The sequence below is a fragment of the Ailuropoda melanoleuca genome, chromosome 1, assembly GCF_002007445.2.
Source record: "Ailuropoda melanoleuca isolate Jingjing chromosome 1, ASM200744v2, whole genome shotgun sequence".
NCBI classification, from domain to species: domain Eukaryota; kingdom Metazoa; phylum Chordata; class Mammalia; order Carnivora; family Ursidae; genus Ailuropoda; species Ailuropoda melanoleuca.
In genome coordinates, this window is record NC_048218.1 from 2,112,586 (window position 1) to 2,134,170 (window position 21,585).

General features: G+C 59.6%; 1 protein-coding gene across 1 annotated transcript; it reads right to left on the reverse strand.

Moving 5' to 3' along the window:
• Nucleotides 1–787: 787 nt before the first annotated feature.
• On the reverse strand, nucleotides 788–20,159 carry LOC117801112. Its single transcript, XM_034654881.1, has 2 exons — nucleotides 2,584–20,159; nucleotides 788–1,128 (listed from the first exon to the last, which is right to left on the reverse strand). The coding sequence occupies exon 1, from the start codon at nucleotides 12,815–12,817 to the stop codon at nucleotides 11,906–11,908; it is 912 nt and encodes a 303-aa protein (XP_034510772.1). The 5' UTR covers nucleotides 12,818–20,159; the 3' UTR covers nucleotides 788–1,128; nucleotides 2,584–11,905.
• Between the last annotated feature and the right edge of the window lie 1,426 nt (nucleotides 20,160–21,585).

Sequence of the window (21,585 nt, forward strand, 5' to 3'; positions counted from 1 at the left end):
CAGATACACACTCAGACACGTGCACAGATACACACACACACAGATACACACTCAGACATGCACACAGACACAAATACACACACACACTCAGACACGTGCACAGATACACACAGACACAGACACGCACACACATATACACACACTCACACACACAGACACTCAGACATATGCAGATACACACTCAGACACGTGCACAGATACACACACACACAGATACACACTCAGACATGCACACAGACACAAATACACACACACACTCAGACACGTGCACAGATACACACAGACACAGACACGCACACACATATACACACACTCACACACACAGACACTCAGACATATGCAGATACACACAGACACATGCACAGATACACACACACGCACACACACACACACAGACACACTCAGACATATGCACAGATACACACTCAGACACGTGCAGATACACACAGACANTACACACACACAGACACATGCACAGATACACACACACGCACACACACACACAGACACACTCAGACATATGCACAGATACACACTCAGACACGTGCAGATACACACAGACACACACACAGACATACTCAGATGCGCACACAGATACACACACTCAGATGCACACAGATACACACGCACAGACACACACACACAGATACACACTCAGACACGTGCACAGATACACACTCAGACACATGCACAGATACACACACTCAGACACGCACACAGCTACACACACTCAGATGCACACACAGATACACTCAGACACGCACGCACACTCAGACACGCACACAGATGCACACAGACGTGCACACAGATACACACACTCAGACACGCACACACACTCAGACATGCACACAGATACACACACAAGGCAGGCATTAAGCGTGACCAGGGCCTGGGGCAGGGACAGGAGCACCTGTTGGGCCCAGGCCGGGGGTGGAATCAGATCCTGTTGGAGGAGAGGGTGGCGTGGAGTGTGAGCCTGGTGTGCTGCCCGTGGTGTGGACCGAGGACAGCAGCCTGGGAATCGGGGAGTAGCCTGAGACCCGCAGAGCCAGCACCAACAGCTCCACAGGTGACTGGTGTCCGTCACTCCCGAGCAGTGCTGCCGTGGACAGGACTGTGATGGCCGGGCTGCAAGCCAACAACACCGCGGTCAGCAGAGAGCCTGGGCAGGCAGACTTCCAGGATGGCACGCGTGGTCTCCGCCCCATGCCACTCCTGCGACCACGCGACACGTGGCAAAGGGATCCTGAAGATGTGAGTCAGTGACACATCAGCCGACCTTCCAGGAGGGAGGCTCTCGGGCGGGCCTGGCCTCCTCACAGGAACCCTCAAGAGCACAACCTTCTCTGGCCGGCACACGAGGGAGAGGCCGGGTTCTGCGTGCCCGTGCTGGCTGGAGGACTGAGCCCCCACTGCCCCCACCCCCAGGCAAGGCCCCCAGGGGTGGCCTCTGGGACAGGCAGAAGGAAACAGGGCCCGCAGCCCTCCAGCCCCAGCACGGGGGTCCCGCAGCCCCGGCAGCCTCTTGTCTCAGCCTGGTGAATCGGCACAGAGCCCACCGTGCTGGACCTCTGCGCACAGGCAGAGCGGAAAAGCCGGTGTGGGTGCTTCCCATTTGCTTATTTTTATGATAAAGCACACGTAAGGAAATTTACCATTTTATGTATTTTAAAATGCGCGATTCAGCGGCACAAGCACATTCGCAGAATCGTGAACATCACTTCTATCTGGTTACAGACCCTTTGGTGAACAGTGGCCCAGATTCGGGTCTCTGAAAACTCGTCTGGTGAAAGTTGTGGGTCTCGGCCAGAGGCCACGGCCACCACGGGAAGTCCCCGCTGGCCATTCACCAACCAGGCCACCATGTGGACCGTTTCCTCCTGGCAAGCCCCACCTGTGTTTACTTTCTCCAGGCTGCCTGGGGAAACTCCACACCCAGCCCTCCTGGGTCAGCCTGCCGGAGAACATTCCACCCACTGCAAACCTCGGGCACTGCGAGGACATGAGCCCGGAGATGCTCAAGGGTGTGCTCCCCGGTGGGGGATGGGAAGGCGTCTGCCCTGCTCTCGACCTGGGGCACCAAGGGCCAGCAGGCACCTTCCCCAGGCATTCCTGGGCATCCTGGCTGCCACCCACAGCCCAGGAATTTTCCAGGGGAGGAGATGGTGTGGAGGGTGGGGGCGCTGGTCTGCACATGGCTGTCTTTGCGACAGGGTGTGGACTGACCGGGCCTGCAGGCACTGCTGGCCCATGGCAAGAATCTTACTAGGTTGCAGACCCCAGACTTTGCCCAGCACCTGCCACCTGAGTTTATATGGGGTCTGCTGGGCCCAGGCCAGGGTCCAAATAAACATGCCTCCTTCCTGGAGAGGAGTTTCTGTTTCTGCTAAATGCTCTCTCTGACCTCACCGCTCTCTCTGACCTCACCGTGAATCCATCCACCCACACAAATATAGATACATATTTATACATATGAATAAATACATATGAATACATATGAATACATATGAATAAATACATATTCGTATAAACACAGATGCACACGACAGGCCTCAGGAGCCCGCCACTGCCCTGGAGACCTACCTTCCCGTCCCTGGAGCCAGATGGACATCAGGGGTGGGCATGGGGCTGGTGAGGGGCGCAGGCGTTCAGTTCCTCTTTGTCCACACCAAGGCTCATCCTAGAACCTTCTTTCTGCCCATCAAATAATGGGAGGAATGAATCACGTCCACCACCCTGGCCCCTTCAAGTCCGCAAGCAGCAGCTTTCTTATTCGAGATGTTTTCATCTCTGCAGGAAACTCAAACGAAGGTCCAGCCCCTCCGTCAGCACTCAGGACACCGCCCCTGCCACCCTCACCCTGGGGAAGGGCCCCGTGAGCCCCTGGCTGGCGGGACGGCATCGGGAAGGATAAGTGGGACCCAGGAGCAGGACGCGAACAGGGTGACTGCTGTGAGGTCTGACCGCAAGCGCAGACAGGCGCGGCTCCCACGCCCCTTCCCACTGCTCTTAACGCCAATGCCGTTCCTGAAGTCGTCACTTAAAATGGTACTACAGTGGGCTTGATTTGGGGATCAAACCTATCCCAAGGTGTAGGCGATATTTACCTCCATGTCACAGCCCCACACACGAGCACGCACTGCTCTCGGAATGACACACTTCACACTTGTTACCTGGTTGGGCTCGGCAGTGCGGGCCAGCGGCTCCCCCTTCCGTCTGAGGGCTCCCCCTCCTGTCCCGAGAGCTCCCCATGGAGGATGAAGGTAAAACCCCTGCTGTCTCTCAGGAGGGCTGTGCGCGTGGAGGACACACGCAGGACACGCAGAGCTGGGGCGTTAACGGCCCTGGGCACGGTCTGGGGAGGGGGGTGGGAACCCGGCCTGGAGCCGGCGCGTCTGGGCCACCCCTGGAGCACACGGGGTCTCCCACAGGCAGGTTTAAAGGCGTGTCCTCTAAGTTCTTCTCCGGGTTGGTTATTTTACAGAACTCAACAGGTGTCCCTCTAATGATGGCACGCCGCTGTCCAGGCCCCATGGGAAGACTGCCTTGGGAGGAGGCTGGTTCACCCCCACAAGGCGGCATGCCCTACTTCCCAGTGGGATTCGGGGCCTTCCTCACCTGAGACCTGAGGACCCCACAGCACCGGCTGTGGCTTCCTCTGCCAGGGGCTCGACACCCGCTCCCATGGGCCTAGAGCACCTACCCTGCCCGCTAATGGGTCTGCCACCTGGTCCCAGGTGCTGGGATGCCACGTGTGCCCTGGGACCCCCACTCCTGGGGTGGGATGCGTCGGGCAGCGGCAGGCCCACACCACAGCGGGAAAGGGTGGGGGGTTCTGGGGCAGGAGTCCTAGTGGCCAGAGGGGACAGAGTACCCGACCCCCACTGCCCACCCAAACCCATCCGCATCCCAGCAACCAGAGGCTGCGTGTTCTATGGAGGAAACAGTCCCGGCGTGTGGAGGGGCCAGCCTGCTCCTGTCCCAGGGGGGAAGCCCCAGCTACCGGGCCGGCTTTGGGGCTCCTTACCCACCGACCCAACACCCAGGGGGTGTGCCCCCAACCAGGCCAGGACTCCAAAATCCGCACACGGTGCCCTGGCCAGCAGGGTGGCGGACGTCCCCACCCCTGGTTTATGGCCCTTGTCTGGGCTGCAGTATTTCCCTTGGCAGGACATTGCCCTCCGCCCCCCGGCTCGGTGCCACCCACAGCTCACTTCCTCCCAGCCCGACCTATCTCAGGGTCAGGCTCCCACGTGGAGAAACGAAAAGCCAGGGCAAGTCCCCTGCCGCTTCCCAGGAAAGTCCCTACGGAGCCCCGCTCCTGCCCGACATTTCCACGAGGCTCAGTTTAGCCTGAGTGGGAAAGGGGATTTTTCTCTCCTGAGAGCCTGAGAGTCTGACAGGCACCCCGGTGCCCATCACACCCCCTAATGCAGCCCTGGTGGCCATCAGGCTCCTGGGAGAGGGGCCCTCACTGGACGGGCCACACTAGAAGAGGTAAGGGGGCATCTCACATGCCCCACCACGGGGCGCTAGAATCCCAGCCTCCCTCAAGACTTCTAGAGCTTTCCTGGGGCAATGGGGTCTGCAGTTACCTTCCAGGAACCAGAGGTCCCTGCAGAAAGGGGCCTCGAAGCAGGTATATTTGGGGGTCAGGGCAAGGAGATAGAACAGGACGGCGTCCTGGGCTTCAGCCAGTATGGCGGCCCCTAGGGACACTGCTCGGGGACAGTTCCCTGGAGGAGCTTGACACGCGCGCAGGAAACATGCTCAGCCCCTCCTCCTTCTCAGCCCTGGCCTCACAGCGTCTCTGGGCCTCAGCATCCCCCTGGAGCCTTGTAAGGCTACCTAGTCCCAGCCCCCAGCTCCAGCCCTCCTAGACCCCCCCACCACCAGAGTCCCTCTCGTGGCCACAATGCCCTTTCCTTTGAGCTTTGCTCTCTTCAAGTTCAAGGAGTCTATGCTGCTGTTCACTGACTTTCATCCAATGAGCCCGTGATGGGCGTCCACGCGGTGCTAGACCCCTCCCAGCACAGGCCCTCGGGAAGGAGGCACCGGGACAGCCCATCAAAGTCCGGGGGGCACAGAGGTGCCTGGAAAGCAGAGCGGCTGAGCTCAGAGAGGTGCCAGGTCCAGGCAGGCTGGGCATGGCCTGAAGGGATGGGCCTTTGAGAGTGAGAGCTGGGCACACACTCCACCCTGGTGTGAAGAGGCACCTCCCTTCATCTCCCAGGAGGGCAGGTGTCCCCTCCCAGCCCTGCTTTAGCCAGCACTCTCCCCGCTGACCTGGGCGACTCCACTTTCACACGGGGTTTCCCCAGGGGCTGTGTCTGTGGCAAGGAGCCTGACCAGGAAATTCCCAGAGCACAGTCAACGAGGGAAAATGGGCCTCAAGCCAGGCCTGGCAAGGTCAGGCCCAAGGAGCTCGACATGGAGGCCAGGGCTCCAGCTGCTCCCAGGGCAGGGGAGTGGGGCGACCCTGCAACCCCACGGGCCTCCCCTACAGAGACAGTGCTCGTCTGCCCGCGCGTGGCCAGCCCGTAGTCATGCCGTGAACTTCAGGGACGAGGGTGAGGCCCATGGGGCCAGGGAACAGCAGACTCACTGTAGCCAGCAAGGGGCAGGGGGCAAAGCAAGGGTGCTCAGGCCCCGAGAGTGGGATCGCTGTCCGGGAAGTGACCCCAACTCTGAACGCAAGAGGACCAGGCAGGGATAGAGAGCAGTTGCAGAGCAGGGCACAGTGCCCATGGAGGTCTGGGGCTCGAGGTCACCAGCTGCCCCCAACCCGTGGGTGCAGGAGGGAGGCGCCAAGCGCGTGGGGCAGGGCAGGTGTCCGTGGACAGTGGGGCTCTGAGCTGGGGAGGGGCTCAGGAACCTGGGTGGGGGTCACAGAGAAGTCTGGAGTGGAGGGAGGTGCAGGGCATGTGCCCTGGAGAGGGGAAGAGAGGCCCTGGGGGTCCCGCCCCCACCCGCTGCACGGCGAGGCCACGCTGCAGCTCTCCGATACGGCGGTCTAGCCAAGTTCATTCACCAGGGCAAGCGGCCACACGTTCCCGCGTCCTGGCCTGCCCTGGGGGCTCCACAGAGAGCGCAGCCGTGGCTGGGGCATGGCTGGGGCGTGGGGCACAGGAGCGCTCGTGTGCCAGAGTCCCCGTCCGCGTTGGCTACGGTGCTCTCACTCTTGTGAGACAGGTGTGCCTGGGGTCATCGTGGTGAAGGGAGCCTGGGGTCTGCGAAGGGGGGCGAGGCAGGGCGCAAGGGCTCTGGACCCTCTCGGAGGAGCCCCCCACCAGAGGGGGCGCCAAGCTCAGGGGAGAGGAAGCCTGGGCCTCCCTGCCACCCCTTTGCAGGCTGACAGCAGTGGGCACTTTGTTCCTGCCCCCCATGTGCCCACTGGACGGGGCCTGAGCTCCTGCCTCCTCCTTCCAGGCAGGACCTCCATAAGCCCCTTCATCGTCCCCACAGCAGATGGACACCCCTCCCACTCTGGTCCCTGCCCTTGAGGTCAGGGTCCCCCTAGATCCGTGGGGCCCACACAGAACTCACGTGTGTTCTCCCAAAGTGACCCCACTGACCAGAGTCTCCCACCGCAGCCTCCTCTCCTATTAGGCCCAGGACACAGGGTCCTCTCAGACCACCGGCCCCCACCCTGCTTGCGGCCCGCCCTCTCACACTCTCTCCCTGCTGCTTCTCTCCAGGAAAGACTCCAAAATCAGCAACCCAGCCCCCGATGTCATCTCAGATGTACCTTGGTGAGAGCCAAACCCCAACAACCCCAGAACTAGCACCCCCACAGCCCCTCATTTCTGCCAGTTGATATTCTCAGGCCGACTCTTCCCAGCCCTCACCTTGGCGTCCCTCCACGGCTGCCAGGGGACCTCCAGATGCCATTCCACCGTGTCCCTCCCTGCTCTGGCTCCTGGCAGCTCCCCAGATCCACCAGACAGAGCTTGCCCCCATCCCACGATCTCCCTCTGCTCTGGCCCCCAGGGCAGCTCTCCTCCTGTCGCCACACCTGCCTGCCCCCCTCCTGCCTGTGCCCAGGGGGTGGCATCCACTCGTGGGCAGTGACAGTGGACACCTGCCATGTTCTCTGGAGTCCACTTGCTGATAACCTGGCCACATCCTCACATCCTGACACCCTCCACGCCCCTCACCTGCAGCCCTGGCCTCACCTGCCCTAACCTCTAAGCACCTCCAGAAATAGCTCCTTGATTCTCCCCATTTCATAGGTGAGGGAGTTGAGGCCCAGAGCAGTGGGCAGCCTGCCCCAGGCCGCACAGCACAGAGGATGGCGCTCACTCAGAGTGAAGTGGTCCTGCCTGGCCCCTCGCCGTGCCAGGCTGACTCAGCAGGAAATGCCCCCCAAAGGGAAGCAGCTTGGGAAAAGAAAGCCCGGGCCACCCACATGTCCCTACTGACGCAGACCTAGGAGGGAGCATGGACAGATGGCGAGGACAGGCAGCCGGGGGGTCACGGACACGCGCTGCCGTGAACGCCAGCCCCGATGCGGGCCTCAGCAGGATGACAGCAGAAAGCCCAGGGCCCCGGCCGGGCCTGCTGCATCCCTGCACGGACCCGAGGGAGCCCCTGGAACACGCGGGCAGGTTGGGGCCAGGCTGCAGGCACGTGGAGCAGCACACTGGTCTGGGGAGCCGGCGTGGCCACCAGCACGGTCGCACTGGAGCACCGCGGGGGGGCAGGGAGCAGGCGCCAGGCCGGCGGGCACACGGCAGAGCCCCTGCCCCTGAGGGCTGAGGTGCGGTACCCGAAAACACTCACATTGTCAAAATACTCTCAAGATTTGAGAGAAAAAAATCCACATGAGAGGTATTACTCCTGGCATTTTGAGGAAAGAGTTAAATTTCAAATAATCCCCAACCCCATCACAGGTCTGTTCAGACATGTGTCTGTGCACGACACGCACGCACTGGGTTGTGGCCCCGGCCCGGCGGCGGCGGCCGGTGAGGAGCCAGGCCCCCAGAGCTCGAGGAAAGCCGCCGGGTTCGGGGCTGTGGCCGCGCAAACAGGTCCTCCGGGAGACGAAGCGATTGAGTAATACAGTGACTTTCTTAGAAACCGAGAGTTTCAGAACACGACAGAGGTGACACAGATACAGCGCGAGCGGGGTTAGCAGCCCTCCCGACACGATGCATCATAGGGAAACGTCCACAGCGCCTGCAAAGGCCCCGACACCTTAGCTACACATTCTGTACGGCGGGTCCCACGAATAACCTAGAAAGCATGCTGCCGGTCACTGGTCACGTGTGGTCTGGCCCGGGGCCTGGTCTGAAAGGTCACCGGGAGGAACCGGATAAGTGGCAAATCCAAGCCCACAACGGGTCCGGTGAGGCTGGGAGGGCGCAGGGCCTCTGGAACGGACCGGAACGCCACGTCAGTGGCCGAGCTTTGGACACGCTGAGCTCCACACAGAATCACGGCTGTAGTTCGCTATTAACACCTTGAAGGAATAAAAACCCACACATCCAGGGAGAAATTTTATTAAATCTAAAACCAAAACCAAACAAAAAACAAAAGAGGCTGGAAAGAAGGGGAACCAAAGGAAGGGCTCTTCCTCATGGAGGAAGGCCAGCCAGTAAACAGGGGCGCCCATGAAACCAGAACACAGTCCCCTGGAGCCCCCACCGGGACTCCCGCCTTGTCCTGGGACCGGTGGTGGCGGCGGAGGCCACCAAGAAGGGCTGATGGGGGCTGCGGCGGGGCGCCCCGCGGGACTCCGTAGTGCGCCTGCACCAGGGAGTGGTCCCAGCCCCGCGGCCAGGAGGCCAGAGTCGGGGGCCCCATGCCAGGCACCCGTCTCCTGAGAGCAAGCACCCACAGCACCCACGGGGCCCGGCCGGAGACGCTCCACGCGGAGCTCGGCGAGCCGCTGGACTGGGAGCTTGTCCTCAGCACCCCTGACATTCGGGGCAGCCCCCTCTGCGTGGCGGGGCCCAGCAGCACCCTGCTCCACGTGAAGCCTTGCCGTCCCTGGAGGGCAGCACATCCCTGGAGGGTGGAGTTAAGGTTCGGAAGGGCGGCTCTAGACCCACCCTCCAGGTTCCAGGAAGCCGGGGAGGGGACCCCGGAGGGGCAGTGAGGCCCAGAGCGCGGGTCGCTGTCTTCAGCAAAGTGAACGTCCTCAAGAATGGAGTCCAGGCTCCGAGAAGCTGGCAGGAGCCGGCATGGAGCTGGGAAGCACTTGGGGAAGCGCAGAGACATGCCCGTGGGCACTCCTACGGAATGTTCCAGGGCAGGGAGGCCGTTAGGACATCCTCCTTATCCCAGGAGAAGTGTCCAAATGTCCACAGCTTTCAAAACTGTACGTCAAAAAATAACGTACATGTCAGGTGGGAGAGCGGCAAAGCGAACAGGGGGAAGGTGTGTGCGCTCACTCCCCCAGGCCTTCGACTTTCCTACACGCATGTCACGGTTCCCACAGCACACGCCCATGCGGACGGCCACGGCTTTAAAGCAGAAACAGAAGGCAACAGGAACTGGTGCGGACGCCGAGAATGTGGAGCCCCGCGCACGGCTGGTGGAGCGTCGAGGGGCCCAGCCGCCGTGGAGACAGCAATGGCGGTTCCTCAAAACATTAAAAATAGAGCCAGCCTATGACCCAGAAATTCCACTTCTGGGTATTCATCCAAAAGAAGTGAAAGCAGGATCTCAAAGACGCATCTGCACAGCCCTGCTCTCAGCAGCGTCATTCACGGCGGCCAGGATGTGGAGGCGGCCCGTGGGCGCCCGTGGAAGAAGGGAGAACTGTGGTCCGTCCGCAGGAGGAAATGTCAACCTCGACGAGGAAGAAGTCCTGGCACCTGCTGCCACGCACAAGTGAGATGTGCCAGCCACCGAAGGCCACGCGGTGTGGTCCACTCACAGGAGGCCGCCAGAGGAGCGAGGGCCCGGGCGAGTGGACGGCGGGGGGCGGCCTGGGGGCAGGGCTCAGCGGGCAGGTGGCAGAGTCTGCACTTGGACTGTGGGGACGGCCGCCTGACTGCGCGAAGGTGCCGAGTGTCACCAAACTGTTCACTTGAAACGGTCAGAGCAGTACCTTTGACACGGTGTGTTTTGCCACAGTCGGAATGAGGTTAACACTGGTTCAGGAAGGAAACTTGACAACGGAACGTGGGAGCTATCGCCCATGTTCTGACCCAGAAACCCCAGGCACGTCACCCCCGCGCATGTGGCCGCACAAGGCTGCCTGTGCATGGGGAAGGGCCGAAAGGGGAACCGGGGCCCTGGCCGCTCCTGTCACTGGGCCGCCGCGGGGCTGGGGGTGGGGGGACTTCCGCTCAGTCCCGGCTGAAAGCTGCCAGCTCAGTCATCCTGAAATTCAGGCCTCCCAGGACTTCCTGAATATTTCCTGAGACTGTGGCCTCAGACTTTTAGGTCCAAGAGGAGCCGACATGGGCCCGGGACGTGCGAAGTCAGCCGCCCCCATTCCGGGTGTTCTCGGGGTTTCTTCCCATTTCTCTCCAGGGCGGCCTCCCAGTCCACCATGGCCCGTGGCCTGGGCTCTGTCCCTTGGCTCGCCCCAACCCTGGAGGAGCTTGTGGGTCCAGGCAGGTGGGGGTCATGGCCCCAGAACAATGTGGCAGGGTGCTCGGTGGGGGGTGTGGGGTCAGCAGGGTGAACGCTGCCCACCAGGCGGCCTCCAGCAGGGCCCCCTTGTGGCGGCTGTCCTGGCACAGGCTGCCCCAGGGTCAGGCCATCCCTGTCTCTCCACCCACGGGGTCCCTCCTGCACTGCCTACAAGAGGGTGTCTCTCCTCGGGGTCCCTCCTGAGGCCTGGGGGACAGCATTCTGTGCCCCATGAGGAGCCCCCGCTTCCTGCCTGCTTACCCCGGGGCTGTTCCAGGCAGCATGGGCCTCACTGCCACTCTGGGGGACATCCTGTCCTCCAGCGGAGAGGAACAGGCCGGAGCCAGGCTGGGGTGTGGCTGCAGCTGGACTCAAAGTGTGAGGGGCCCGTGTGGCACCCAGTGCGGACCAGGGTGACCTGATGCTGTGGGGTGGAGGTCAGGGACTTGCTGGAAGAGGTGGACCCTGGGAACTGGGGGGCTGACGTGTCCCCTTGACCTCTACAAGCTCAGGGGCCCCACTGAGCCAGGTGGCCCCAGCCCAGGAGAGGTGGAGGGGATGGGGGTCCTGGGAAGGGCGGCCCCAAGGTGACTGCTAGTGAATTACAGCACAGCTTTGAGGACAGGTGGCCCTGGCGCGGCCCTGGCGTGGCCCTGGGTCTGAGTCCTGGAGGACGGGCGGCGTCTCCCCTGCCCCTGCCACTCACAGAGGCGTCCCTCTGGGTTTCCTCGCATCGTTGGGGGAAATGAAGAAACAGGGGCCCCAAGCAGGGACACACGGGGGTTCTGGACAGCAAGTGTCCCCTCCGTGGTGATGACTTCAGGCTAGAATGCCAAATTCCAGAGCCCCACACTTGGGGGTGCACCATGGGTCAGGAGTCGAGGAGGGAGTGTGGCCCCCCGAGAGCCCCCTTTATAAGCCCGGGCTCCCCATGGGCTGAGCGCGGTGGCTTTCCGGGCTCACATTCAGGTAGCAGGGAGGATTGGTGCCTCTCCACAGACAAGGACAGCACGTGGTCCGAGTTCCACACCCTGGGGACGAATGGGAGGCCTGGCGTGGACATCATCCATGAGGAACCACCAGGACCTCGGCGTGGGCCTGGACACATGGACTCAGCGATCACCCCCCAGCAAACTCCCGGTGAGAGCAAAGGGGTGCAGCACCCCCCCCGGCCTGTCCCGGACCCAGGACGGGCCTGCATGTGGGACTCCTGACGGCAGAGGCGGGGTGGAGGTGCTGGGGATACAGAGGAGACCCCCAAGTGGGGGCGGGGGGCGCGGTTCGACGCCGCTGGATCAGGCACGGGGGGGTGCGGGACTCAGCAGGGACAGGCCCAGAAGCTGCTGGGTGAGCCCAGCATGCAGAGACGTGAGGAGCCCAGTGAGGTCTGGTCAGAGGACGTCTGGCCAGCGCGTCGCCAGGCCGCTGTGTGAGGAGGAAGGAATACACTGAGTCCCTCTCTGCCACGGGGGGCCAACACAGGGTGAACACAGGGGCCAGGGCTGAGGCTCGGGTATGCCGGTGGCAGGGTGCATGCCGGGCGGGGTTGCACGGGGAAGGAGAGTGGGGGACACAGGTCGGGTGGGGTCGGAGGAACTGAGTCTTCTGCCATCGGTGGGCACCTCTGTTGGCAGAAGCTTCCAGGAACATGAGTCTCAGGGAGAAGGGACACGGAGGGCCAGGCATGGGGTGGCCACCTACACCCCCAGGGAGGCCCCAGGAGCCCCCCGGGGCCAAGCACCTCCCGCAACCCAGTTCTGAGTGCTCCCACTTGCCCCAAGTCAGCAGGAAGGTGGGCCGTGACACACATGATGACGGCACCCGCTAAAGCCATGCTCAGCTCGGCCCTGGTCCTGACCCAGCCATGGCCCTTGGCTCTGAGAGCCGAGCCCACCTTCCCCTGCTGGCCGACCACCCATACATCAAGAGAAAGTCCAGTCGGTGTGCTGAGAACCTGGCAGGACCCTCCACACGAGACACAGCTGAGCTCCGGTGGGGCCACCCACCCAAGCCCAGGGGTGCAGAGGGAACGTGCGGTGGGAACTTCCACCATTAGCCACCAGCCACGGCCACAGCCACGGCCGGAGCAGCCCGCGAGTGGGGCTTCCCGGGAGAAGGGCATCTCGCCGCAGAAGCCCCCAGGGAAGGCCCTGGGGACCCTCCTGCCCAAGGCCGCGAGCATGAGGGCCCTGGAGTCAGGCCCGCAAGACTGCAGGGGCCCCAAAAGCATCCACGAGAGAACAGCTCACACCCTAAGACTTTCTGTTCAGCAACTCGGCTGTGAGACGTCCCTAACCTTGATTCCATGACCCCATTTCCGAGAAAACGCCCTGAAGGAAAAGTCTCAGAGGCCAAAACATTCTTTGTAACTTCATTTATTGTCTTTTTAAAGATTTATTTATGAGAAAGAAAGAGAGAGAGAGAGATTGGGGGGAGGAGTGGAGGGAGAGGGAGAAAGAGAATCCTAAGCAGACCACCCACTCAGCGCGGAGCCCGACGTGAGGCTCGATCCCACGACTCTGAGGTCATGACCTAAGCTGAAACCAAGAGTCAGAGGTGCAACCGACTTCACCCCCCAGGCGCCCCCCCAACTTCATTTTATCAGGAAAACCTGAACACCACCCCACCGTCCAAACAACGGGGTGGGGAGGGAGTTCCACGTGGATGCCCCTTGACAAGATGCCAGGCGGCCACTCGGAAGTCAGGAAGGAACAGCGGCAGCGCACAGGGTTGGAAACGTGCTGGCCCGCGCGCCCAGAATTACCAGGTCTGTGAGCGTTTGCGTGCGCCCCGGGAACACGCCACCACCAGGCAGCTCTGCTCTCGGAGGCAGCCCCTGGATGTTCCTTCCCTCTCCTTCCATTGCTGTCCTCAGTGGGCTCTTCTCCGCTGGGACCAGGGAGAACCATCTTGGGGTAACTAAGGGCTTTTCTATGGGGAAGGACCGTCCGTGTATCCACGGGACAGTGAGCGGCACGTCCACCGCCCACCCCTGCAGCCAGCGTGGCCTCCCGGGAGCCTCACAAAGGGCAGCACAGGCCAAGCCCCTCATCGGGACAGCAGCTCTGAGTTCTGATGTCCTTGGGCTTGGCCGGCAAGGGGGTGGCCTGGAGCTCGGGCTGGAGGCCAGCGTCACCTCTCCCTGCAGACACCCACAGGAGCACATCTCGGGGGCTCCACACAGTCCCGGCGTGTGCTTTGGTTCCTGCTGTCAGCCTTTGCAGGGGTGGTGGGGGCAGCTCACCAAATCGAATGCCAGATACAGCAGAACAAAGCACACGTGGGCCTCCGTGGCACAGGTGACACGCAGCAGCAACCACGAGACACGGCACCTGCCCGCCGGGAGGAAGCGCCGGGCTGAGGAGGTTGCCTTCGCCCTCCCTCGGCAGCCTGACATGGCCCCATGCGGCCACCGCGCCAGGGCCCAGCTTGGGACCCAAAGATGCTGTGGCCGCTCTCTTTCCTCCAAGGTGACTCATTTGCTAAAGGACAGATCTTTCGGACCCATTAAGCACTTTCAATAAAAGCTGGTCCCTGGCTGGAAATCCCCCTCAAAATCCCCTACACGGACCAACTTCCTCCAACAGAGACAGCTGAGGCCCGTGACGCCGCGTCACCTGCCCGCGCTCCGGACGGAGTGCTGGTCCTGCGGTGGGAGCAGCGGGGCAGGTGGAAACCAGGCTGGGCACTGCCCCCCCCAGGCTGCTGGAGGGATGGCTTTACCGCAGACGCCCCCACCCCCACTCCCACAGAGGGGTGCTCTGGGTGCTCGGGCTCCAGTGGCCAGAGCTTGGGAGCCGATGGACCAGGTAGGGGTAAGGAAGACCCTACTCACCCTGCCTTGCAGGCAACCTGGAGGCTTACTCCCCCTCCAGAGCCCTGGGACCCACCCCTACCCGTCTCCCCAACCTGCACAGCCCCTCTCCGTCAATCCCGGCCCCCCTGAGGTGGTTTCTGGAGAAGCAGTCTGGATGGCCCGCTGGGGGCCCCGTGGGCAGGTGTCCCCCCGCATGGGGCAGCATGAGGAAGGCTGAGGGCTCTGGGGAGAGCGGCCGTCTGCGGCACGTCCAGACGCCTCCGCCACGCTCACCGACAGACGAGGACCCTGGGCCCTGGCTGTGGTCCCAGCGGTCAGGGCAGAGCTGGGATCCAAGCCCCAGACAGCCTCTTTCTATAGTTTTTTTCTCTGAGGACCAGCTCAGGAGGGTTTCCAGGAGCCAGAACAGTTTCCCAAATCCACTGCGACCCAGGCTGGACAAGTCCCTAGAGGCAGGCAGAGGGCTGCTGGGCGGGTGATGAGGGTCCTGGAACCAGATGCTGGCGTGGCCCCGCAGCGCTGACTGCCCTCACTGTATGGTAACTCTTACGTGTAGTTCACCAAATTAAAAACAATAATCTGCGTCCCCCCTGAAAACCTCCGGACGCGGGGGTGCCAGCGCCCTCCCAGCTGCATGTCCTGCCCCTAGGGGCGGTCTGGAGGGTCCTGGTCGGCTGCCTCACGCAGCCCCCAGAACACGCTGTGCTCCATCGAAGATAGGGTTTAACCCAACATGGTTACCAGCTTCACCTTCCGCCTCTCTAGGGTCTTAAAAAACAACAAAGATGGTCTTGAAGGCTGAACTGTGTCTCCCTAATACCCATGTGTCGAGCCCTGGCCCCCAGCTCCCCGGAACGGGACAGCAGACACGGGGCCTCTACAGAGGGGATCCAGTTAAGGTGCACTCACAGGCCCTAAACCCATATGACTGCATCCCTATGAGGGGGGCACAGACGCACAGAGGGACGGCCGTGTGAGGATATGGCACAGGACAGCATCTACCAGCCAGGGAGAGGCCTCGGGTGGAGCAGCCCTGTCCACCTGGCCCTCCGACATCAGCCTCCAGGACCAGGACGAGTGTCCACTGGCCGATGCACCTGGTCTGTGCTGGGTGCTGCAGCCCCCCCCGACGTGACACAGACGGGCTCCTACGTTCCCCCAAACCAGCTCTTCCCCAGGCTGGGAGCAGATCCCTCCCGGGTAGAGAGTCTGAGCGCACCGAAGGGACCCCTGGCCATGTGCATGGAGCCCAGGGTGGACACAGAAACTTCTAGAGACACGTTTCACAGCACTTCCTGTTTCAGGCCAGACCAGAAGCACCATGAGACGCTTCGGGAGAAATATTTCAGTACTTCTGCTATTTGACCGCAGCCAAAACCAGGAAGTGCAGGGAAGCATGAAAACGCAGAAAACACTGAAGAGAACATTTAAAAAAGAGTGATGTTTACGTCATCTGAAGACGATTCCACGGATTTTTCCCGAGTCCCTGTTGTCCCCCCCGGCAGAACGCCCTTTCCTGTTGGAGCCGAGAGCTAGGGCCACCCTGGGGCGCAAGTGCAGAGTAGGAAGCCTGGGGGCCACGGCCAGTGCAGGTGGCAGCCTCCACATGGGGAAGGACGGACCAGGATCCAGAGTGGTCATGGACCCGGGGCTCCGTGGTGGACTGAGGGCCCCGCGGCCCCACCTTCTCAACAGCAGAGGCCTGGGGCCTGGGAGACTCTGAACAGACTCGAGGCTCATGAGCTTGAGAGGTGGATGCCCTCTCAGGGGGAGGCCTGACTGCATGACCTTCGGCCAGAGTCACAGGGGACCCGAGGGCAGGGCAGCAGACGGAGTGCAGGCTGCTGAAGGACCAACCACAGTCCCTGACCGCCAAGACCCGGGAGGGCCTGGAAGCCATGACAGGGGGAGGTACACAGAGCACCTGGGGGCCCCCAGTGCCTCTCCCTGGAGCTGTGGGGCCTATGGAGGGATTCTTTGTGCCTCAGTTTCTCTCTCATGAGCGAGATCCTAATGCCTCCTGTGATGGACTGAACGTGTCCCCCTCACCCCGCCCCAATTCATGCTGGCATCCTAACCTCCAGCACCTGAGGAAGTGACCTTATTTGGAAATGGGGTCTACGCAGATGGGATGAAGCTAAAATGAGGTCACTAGGGGGGGCTCACATCTACTAGGACTGGTGTCCTTATAAAACAGGGAGGTGTGGACAGAGGCACACAGGGACGATGCCGTGTAACAATGCAAGCACAATCGGGAGATGCTTCCACGAGCCAAGGAGCCCCAAAGCTTCCAGCACCCCCGGCCACCACGATCTCCAGATGGTGAGGGTGAACGTGCCACGGCATCTGAGCTGGCCTGTCACGGCGGCCCGAAGAAGGCGCCGCATCTGTGTCACAGGTGCAGAGAAGAGTCCGCGGGATCAAACACGGGCAGTGCCTGACACATGGGGGCATGTCCCGGGGGAAATGTGGTCACGTGAGGAATAGGGGCCTGGTAACTGGAAGGTTCTGGAAAGCCTAAAGGAGGGGAGGCAATCACGAGGGGATCCCTAAGGCTGACCAATGCATAAAACAAGGGCTGCGCCTGCTGGGCCTGGGGCTGAGGTCGGACCCTCTGCAGCCCCGCACAGCAAACCCCAAGGTCTCCCTGGAAAGGGTCTCAGCAGCAGACACAGGACAACTGTGAACCCTGAGTGTGTCTGTGTTTGCCGAGTCTCAGTTTTCAAAGCACAGATACGTACGACCCCACCTGCGCCTGAGAACTGCCTGGACGGAAGGGTGTTGGCCCTGCCGAGGACACTTCTGCGCCGGCCCTGGATGGGGCAGGCAGGCCACCCACCAGCTGCGGTGCCACCGCCCTGGGTGCCCCTGACCCCTGAGCCACAGCTCTTGTCCCCACGAATCACAGAGGCTCCAAAGCAGGCCCCAGGCTCACCCGGGTCATGTCCGTCACTAGGCTGGCAACTGTCTGAATGCGACAAGCATGGGCAAGGCAGTGCAGAACCTGGAACCCCGTGCCGTTGGCAAAGTGGGCGGCTGCTGTGCACGACAGTACAGGGGTGTCTCAAAAAATTAAACACAGAACCACCATACGATGCAGCAGTCACACCTCTGGGCCCATCCCCCAAAGAACCGGTCACCACCTGGCATCCGGACACCTGCGTTCACAGCAGCACTGCGCACAAAGCCTAACGGGGAGGCCACCCGGTGTCCATCAACCACCACCGATGACCGGACGAACAAAACGCTCATGTTATCCAGCCGATCGAAGCAAGGACGATCTGACACCTGCTACAACATGGGTGAACCCCGATGACATCACGCTCAGGGACGTCAGCCGTCACCAAACACAGATACTGTGTGGGATTCCTTTTTACGCGGTTCAAGAGCAGCCAAGTTCGGACACAGAGAGCGGGCAGGGGCACCAGCGGCTGGGGTCAGGGTGGAGGGTTAGCACTTTACAGGACAGAGTCCCAGCTTGGGAGGATGAGACGGATCCTTGAGGCGGGCAGTGGGACGGCTACAGGGTGGATGTACTTACCGCCGCTGAACGGTCTGTTTTCAAATGGCTAAAATGAAAAACTTCAAGAAGAAAAAAAAGGCTAACAAGACGGCAGCCCGGCCTGGAGCTGCAGCACGGTGACCCCAGCGCCGTGGAGCCCTGACGTGCACCCAGCCATGGACTTACTCGGCAGCCCGGCCGCGCGTCCCCCCAGCAGCACTGCATGCCCAGCCATTCCTCTCCTGCTGTCTGTCCTCCTGAGCCTCAGAGCCCGAGCCTGCGGGGGGGCGGTGGGGGGATGCACACGGCCCCGCCCCATCTGGGCAGGTGTGACCCTCTCCAGAGGCCGCAGCCCACCGGTCCCGCTGTGCACTGCCAGAGCACGGGCCTCTCCCACACCCAGCCATGTCCTGCCACCACGCACCTGCTGACTTCCCGCAGACCCCCTCCAGGCCCCAGCCCTGCTGTGTGGGCAGACCGGTGAGGAAAGGCTCATCGAGGGCAGCTGTGAAAGCGCTGGCGTGAATGTACTCGCTCAGCCCACAGGTACTGACTCAGTGCACACCTCACATCAGGCCCTGTACGGGGGGGACGCGCCCCAAGATGAGCAAGAATAGTCCCGCCCAGCCCCTGGGGTTCGGCCAGAAGCACAGACCGTGTGACGCAAGCAGCCTGCTGGACAGGCCTCCGCCCAGCTTGGGCAGAGGTCTGTCAGCTGCCCCTTCTGAGTAACAAACTACCCCAAAACTTAGTGGCTTAAACCACCATTTTATTAGATGTCCACGCTTCTGTGAGTCCACCATCTGGGCTGGTCTTCCCTGGGCTGCTTGCGCAGCTGTCAGACTCGGACACCCCCGCCAGCCACTCGGAGCGGGACCTCCGGCACTCCTGCTCCTTGTCTCTAGGGGCACTCAGCCCTGCGCGCGGCACAGATGGCACCCGCCTCCCACCCAGCCTGGCCAGCACAGCTGCAAGCCCTGTCCCCGGCCAGCACGGTCCCTCCCTCGGCGCCCGCCCACTCCTTTCTCACACAGAGGAAGCGGCAGGCACCAGCAAGCACTTCCAGGTCTGACAAGAACCAGTGAGAACGTCCAAGCCACGCAGCCTTCCTGCAGAGAGAACACACTGCAGGGTCTGCTGGGCCAGAGCCAGGCCCCGGTTCCAGAACACTCGCTCTGCTGGGTGCAGTCTGAACCTGCCCTCGGCGGACAGCAGGTTTAAGGCGGTACGCCAAAAATCTACAGCCAGGCCTAGCATATTCACAAGTGGAAGACCAAGATAGTCTCGAAAGAAGTTGGAGGAAAAAAACACCTCACCAACGGAGGAGCAAAGAATGTCTCCTCAGACACCGTGTGAGTGGGAAGACAGTGGAGTGAATTCTTAAAAGCACCGAGAGAAGAAAACCCACCAACCTAGATCTACACCCTGTGAAACCGTCTTTCAAAAGTGAAGGAGAAACAAAGACTTTCTCAGACTAAAATGGAGGGGATCCGCCAGCAGGCCCACCTTGCAAGAAAGGTTAAAAGAAGTTCTTCTCAGAGAAGGAAAGTAACGTGGGCCAGAAACTCAAATCCACATAAGAGGAGAATAAGTGAAAGAAAAGTAAAAAAGTGCTTTTCTTATTCTTTCTTCATCTATCAGGGGTTCATTCACAATAACAGCCACGACGGCAGTCAATGATCACAACTTGCAGGTAATGAAACATGTGGCGGCGGACACGAGGCACGTGAGGTCGGACTCAGGGTGACCACGTGACCAGAAGGCACTCCTACCACTTGGAAGCTGACACGGTGTTATTTGAAAGTGGAAGTGGATTACATGTACACGGACTGCAAGCTGTAGGGCAACAACAAAAACCAGTGAAAAAGTAGTTTAGCTGTTACGCTACGAAAGGAGAGAAAACAGAACCATATAAAATGCTCAGTTAAAACCATGCAAAGCAGAAGAAGAGGGGAAGACAAAAAACAGGACAAAGACCAAGGGCAACAAATAGAGAAGAGTCACAAGTGTGGTCGACATCAGCCCAATGATACCAGTCATCACTGTGACCATCAATGGTCCAAATGCACCTATGGAAAGACTGACCATCAGAGTGGGTCAGAGACACAGCTCAACTGCATGTGGTCTACGAGAAACCCACTTTAAATACAAAGACAAATATAGGTTAAAAGGGGGACACCTGGGTGGCTGAGTCAGTTTAGCATCCGACTCTTGGTTTTGACTCAGGTCATGATCTCGGGGCTGTGAGACTGAGCCCCACACCGGGCACGGAACCTGCTTGAGATTCTCTCCCTCCCTCTGCCCCTACCCCTCTCCCCCCTCTAAAAAAATACAGATTAAAAGTAAATGGATGGAGGAAAATATACCATGCTAACAATAACTGAAAGAAAGTAGGAGCAGCTACGTTAATTTCAGACACAGCAGCTTTAGAACAAAGGAAGTTACCAGGGAAAAGAATGGTATTACATGATAACAAGAGAGTCGGTCCTCCAAGAAGACATAACAATCCTTAACATACATGCACCTAACAAGAGTGTCAAACTATGTGAGGCAAAGGATGATAGAATTACAAGCGGAGACAGGCGAATCCACTATTATAACTGGGGGTTTCAACACCCGTGTCAGAAAAGGGCAGATCCAGCAGGCAGGAAATCAGTAAGGACACAGGTGAACTGAACACCACTGTCCATCAACTGGACATAACGCGTATCTACAGACCACCTCGTCCAACAGCAGCAGGATACACGTTCCTTCAAGCTCACATGGAACATTCACTAAGACCATGCTCTGAGCCATCAACACACCTCAACAAATTTAAAGGAATAGAAACCATACAATGTCTGCTCTCAAACCACAGAGTTCAACCAGAAACCAGTAACAGAAAGGTAAGTGGAAAATCCCTAAATACTTGGAGATGAAACAACACACTCCTAAATAACACATGGATCAAAGAAGAAGTCTCAAGAGAAATTTGAAAATATTTGGAACCAAATGAAAATCAAAATACACCTTAATCCAAATGTGTGAGATGCAGCAGAAACCGTGCTCAGGGGGAGATTTACAGCATCAGATGCATAAGTTAGAAAAGAAAAAAGATCTAAATGAATAATCTGAAGCTTCCACCTTAGAAAACATGAAAAACGAAAACATATTATAAATCCAAAGCAAACAAAAATAAGATACAATAAAAATCAGAGCAGAAATCAATGGAAATAGAAAAAAAATTAATGAGACCAAAAGTTGGTCCTCTGAGAAAAATCAGCGCAGATCCATGGACACTGGAAGGATAATGACGCAATACTATGGACAACTCAATGCCCACACATTTGATAACTTGGGTGAAATGGCCCTGTTCCTTGAAAGATACAACCTGAAGAGGGCTGTATCTACTAAAGAAACTGAGTCAATAATTAATAACCTTCCAAAACAGAAAGCACCAGGCCCAGATGGGTTCACTGGTGAATTCTACCAAATATTTAAGGAAGAAATCATACCAACACTCTACAATATCTTTCAGAGGACAGAAGCAGAGAATATTTTCTAACTCATTCTTTGAGAACAGCATTACCCAAATACCAAAACCAGATAAAGACAAGAAAACTACAGACCAACACCTTTCATGAACACAGATGCAAAAATCCTCAAGAAAATATTAGTGAATTGAATCCAAAAAGTATAA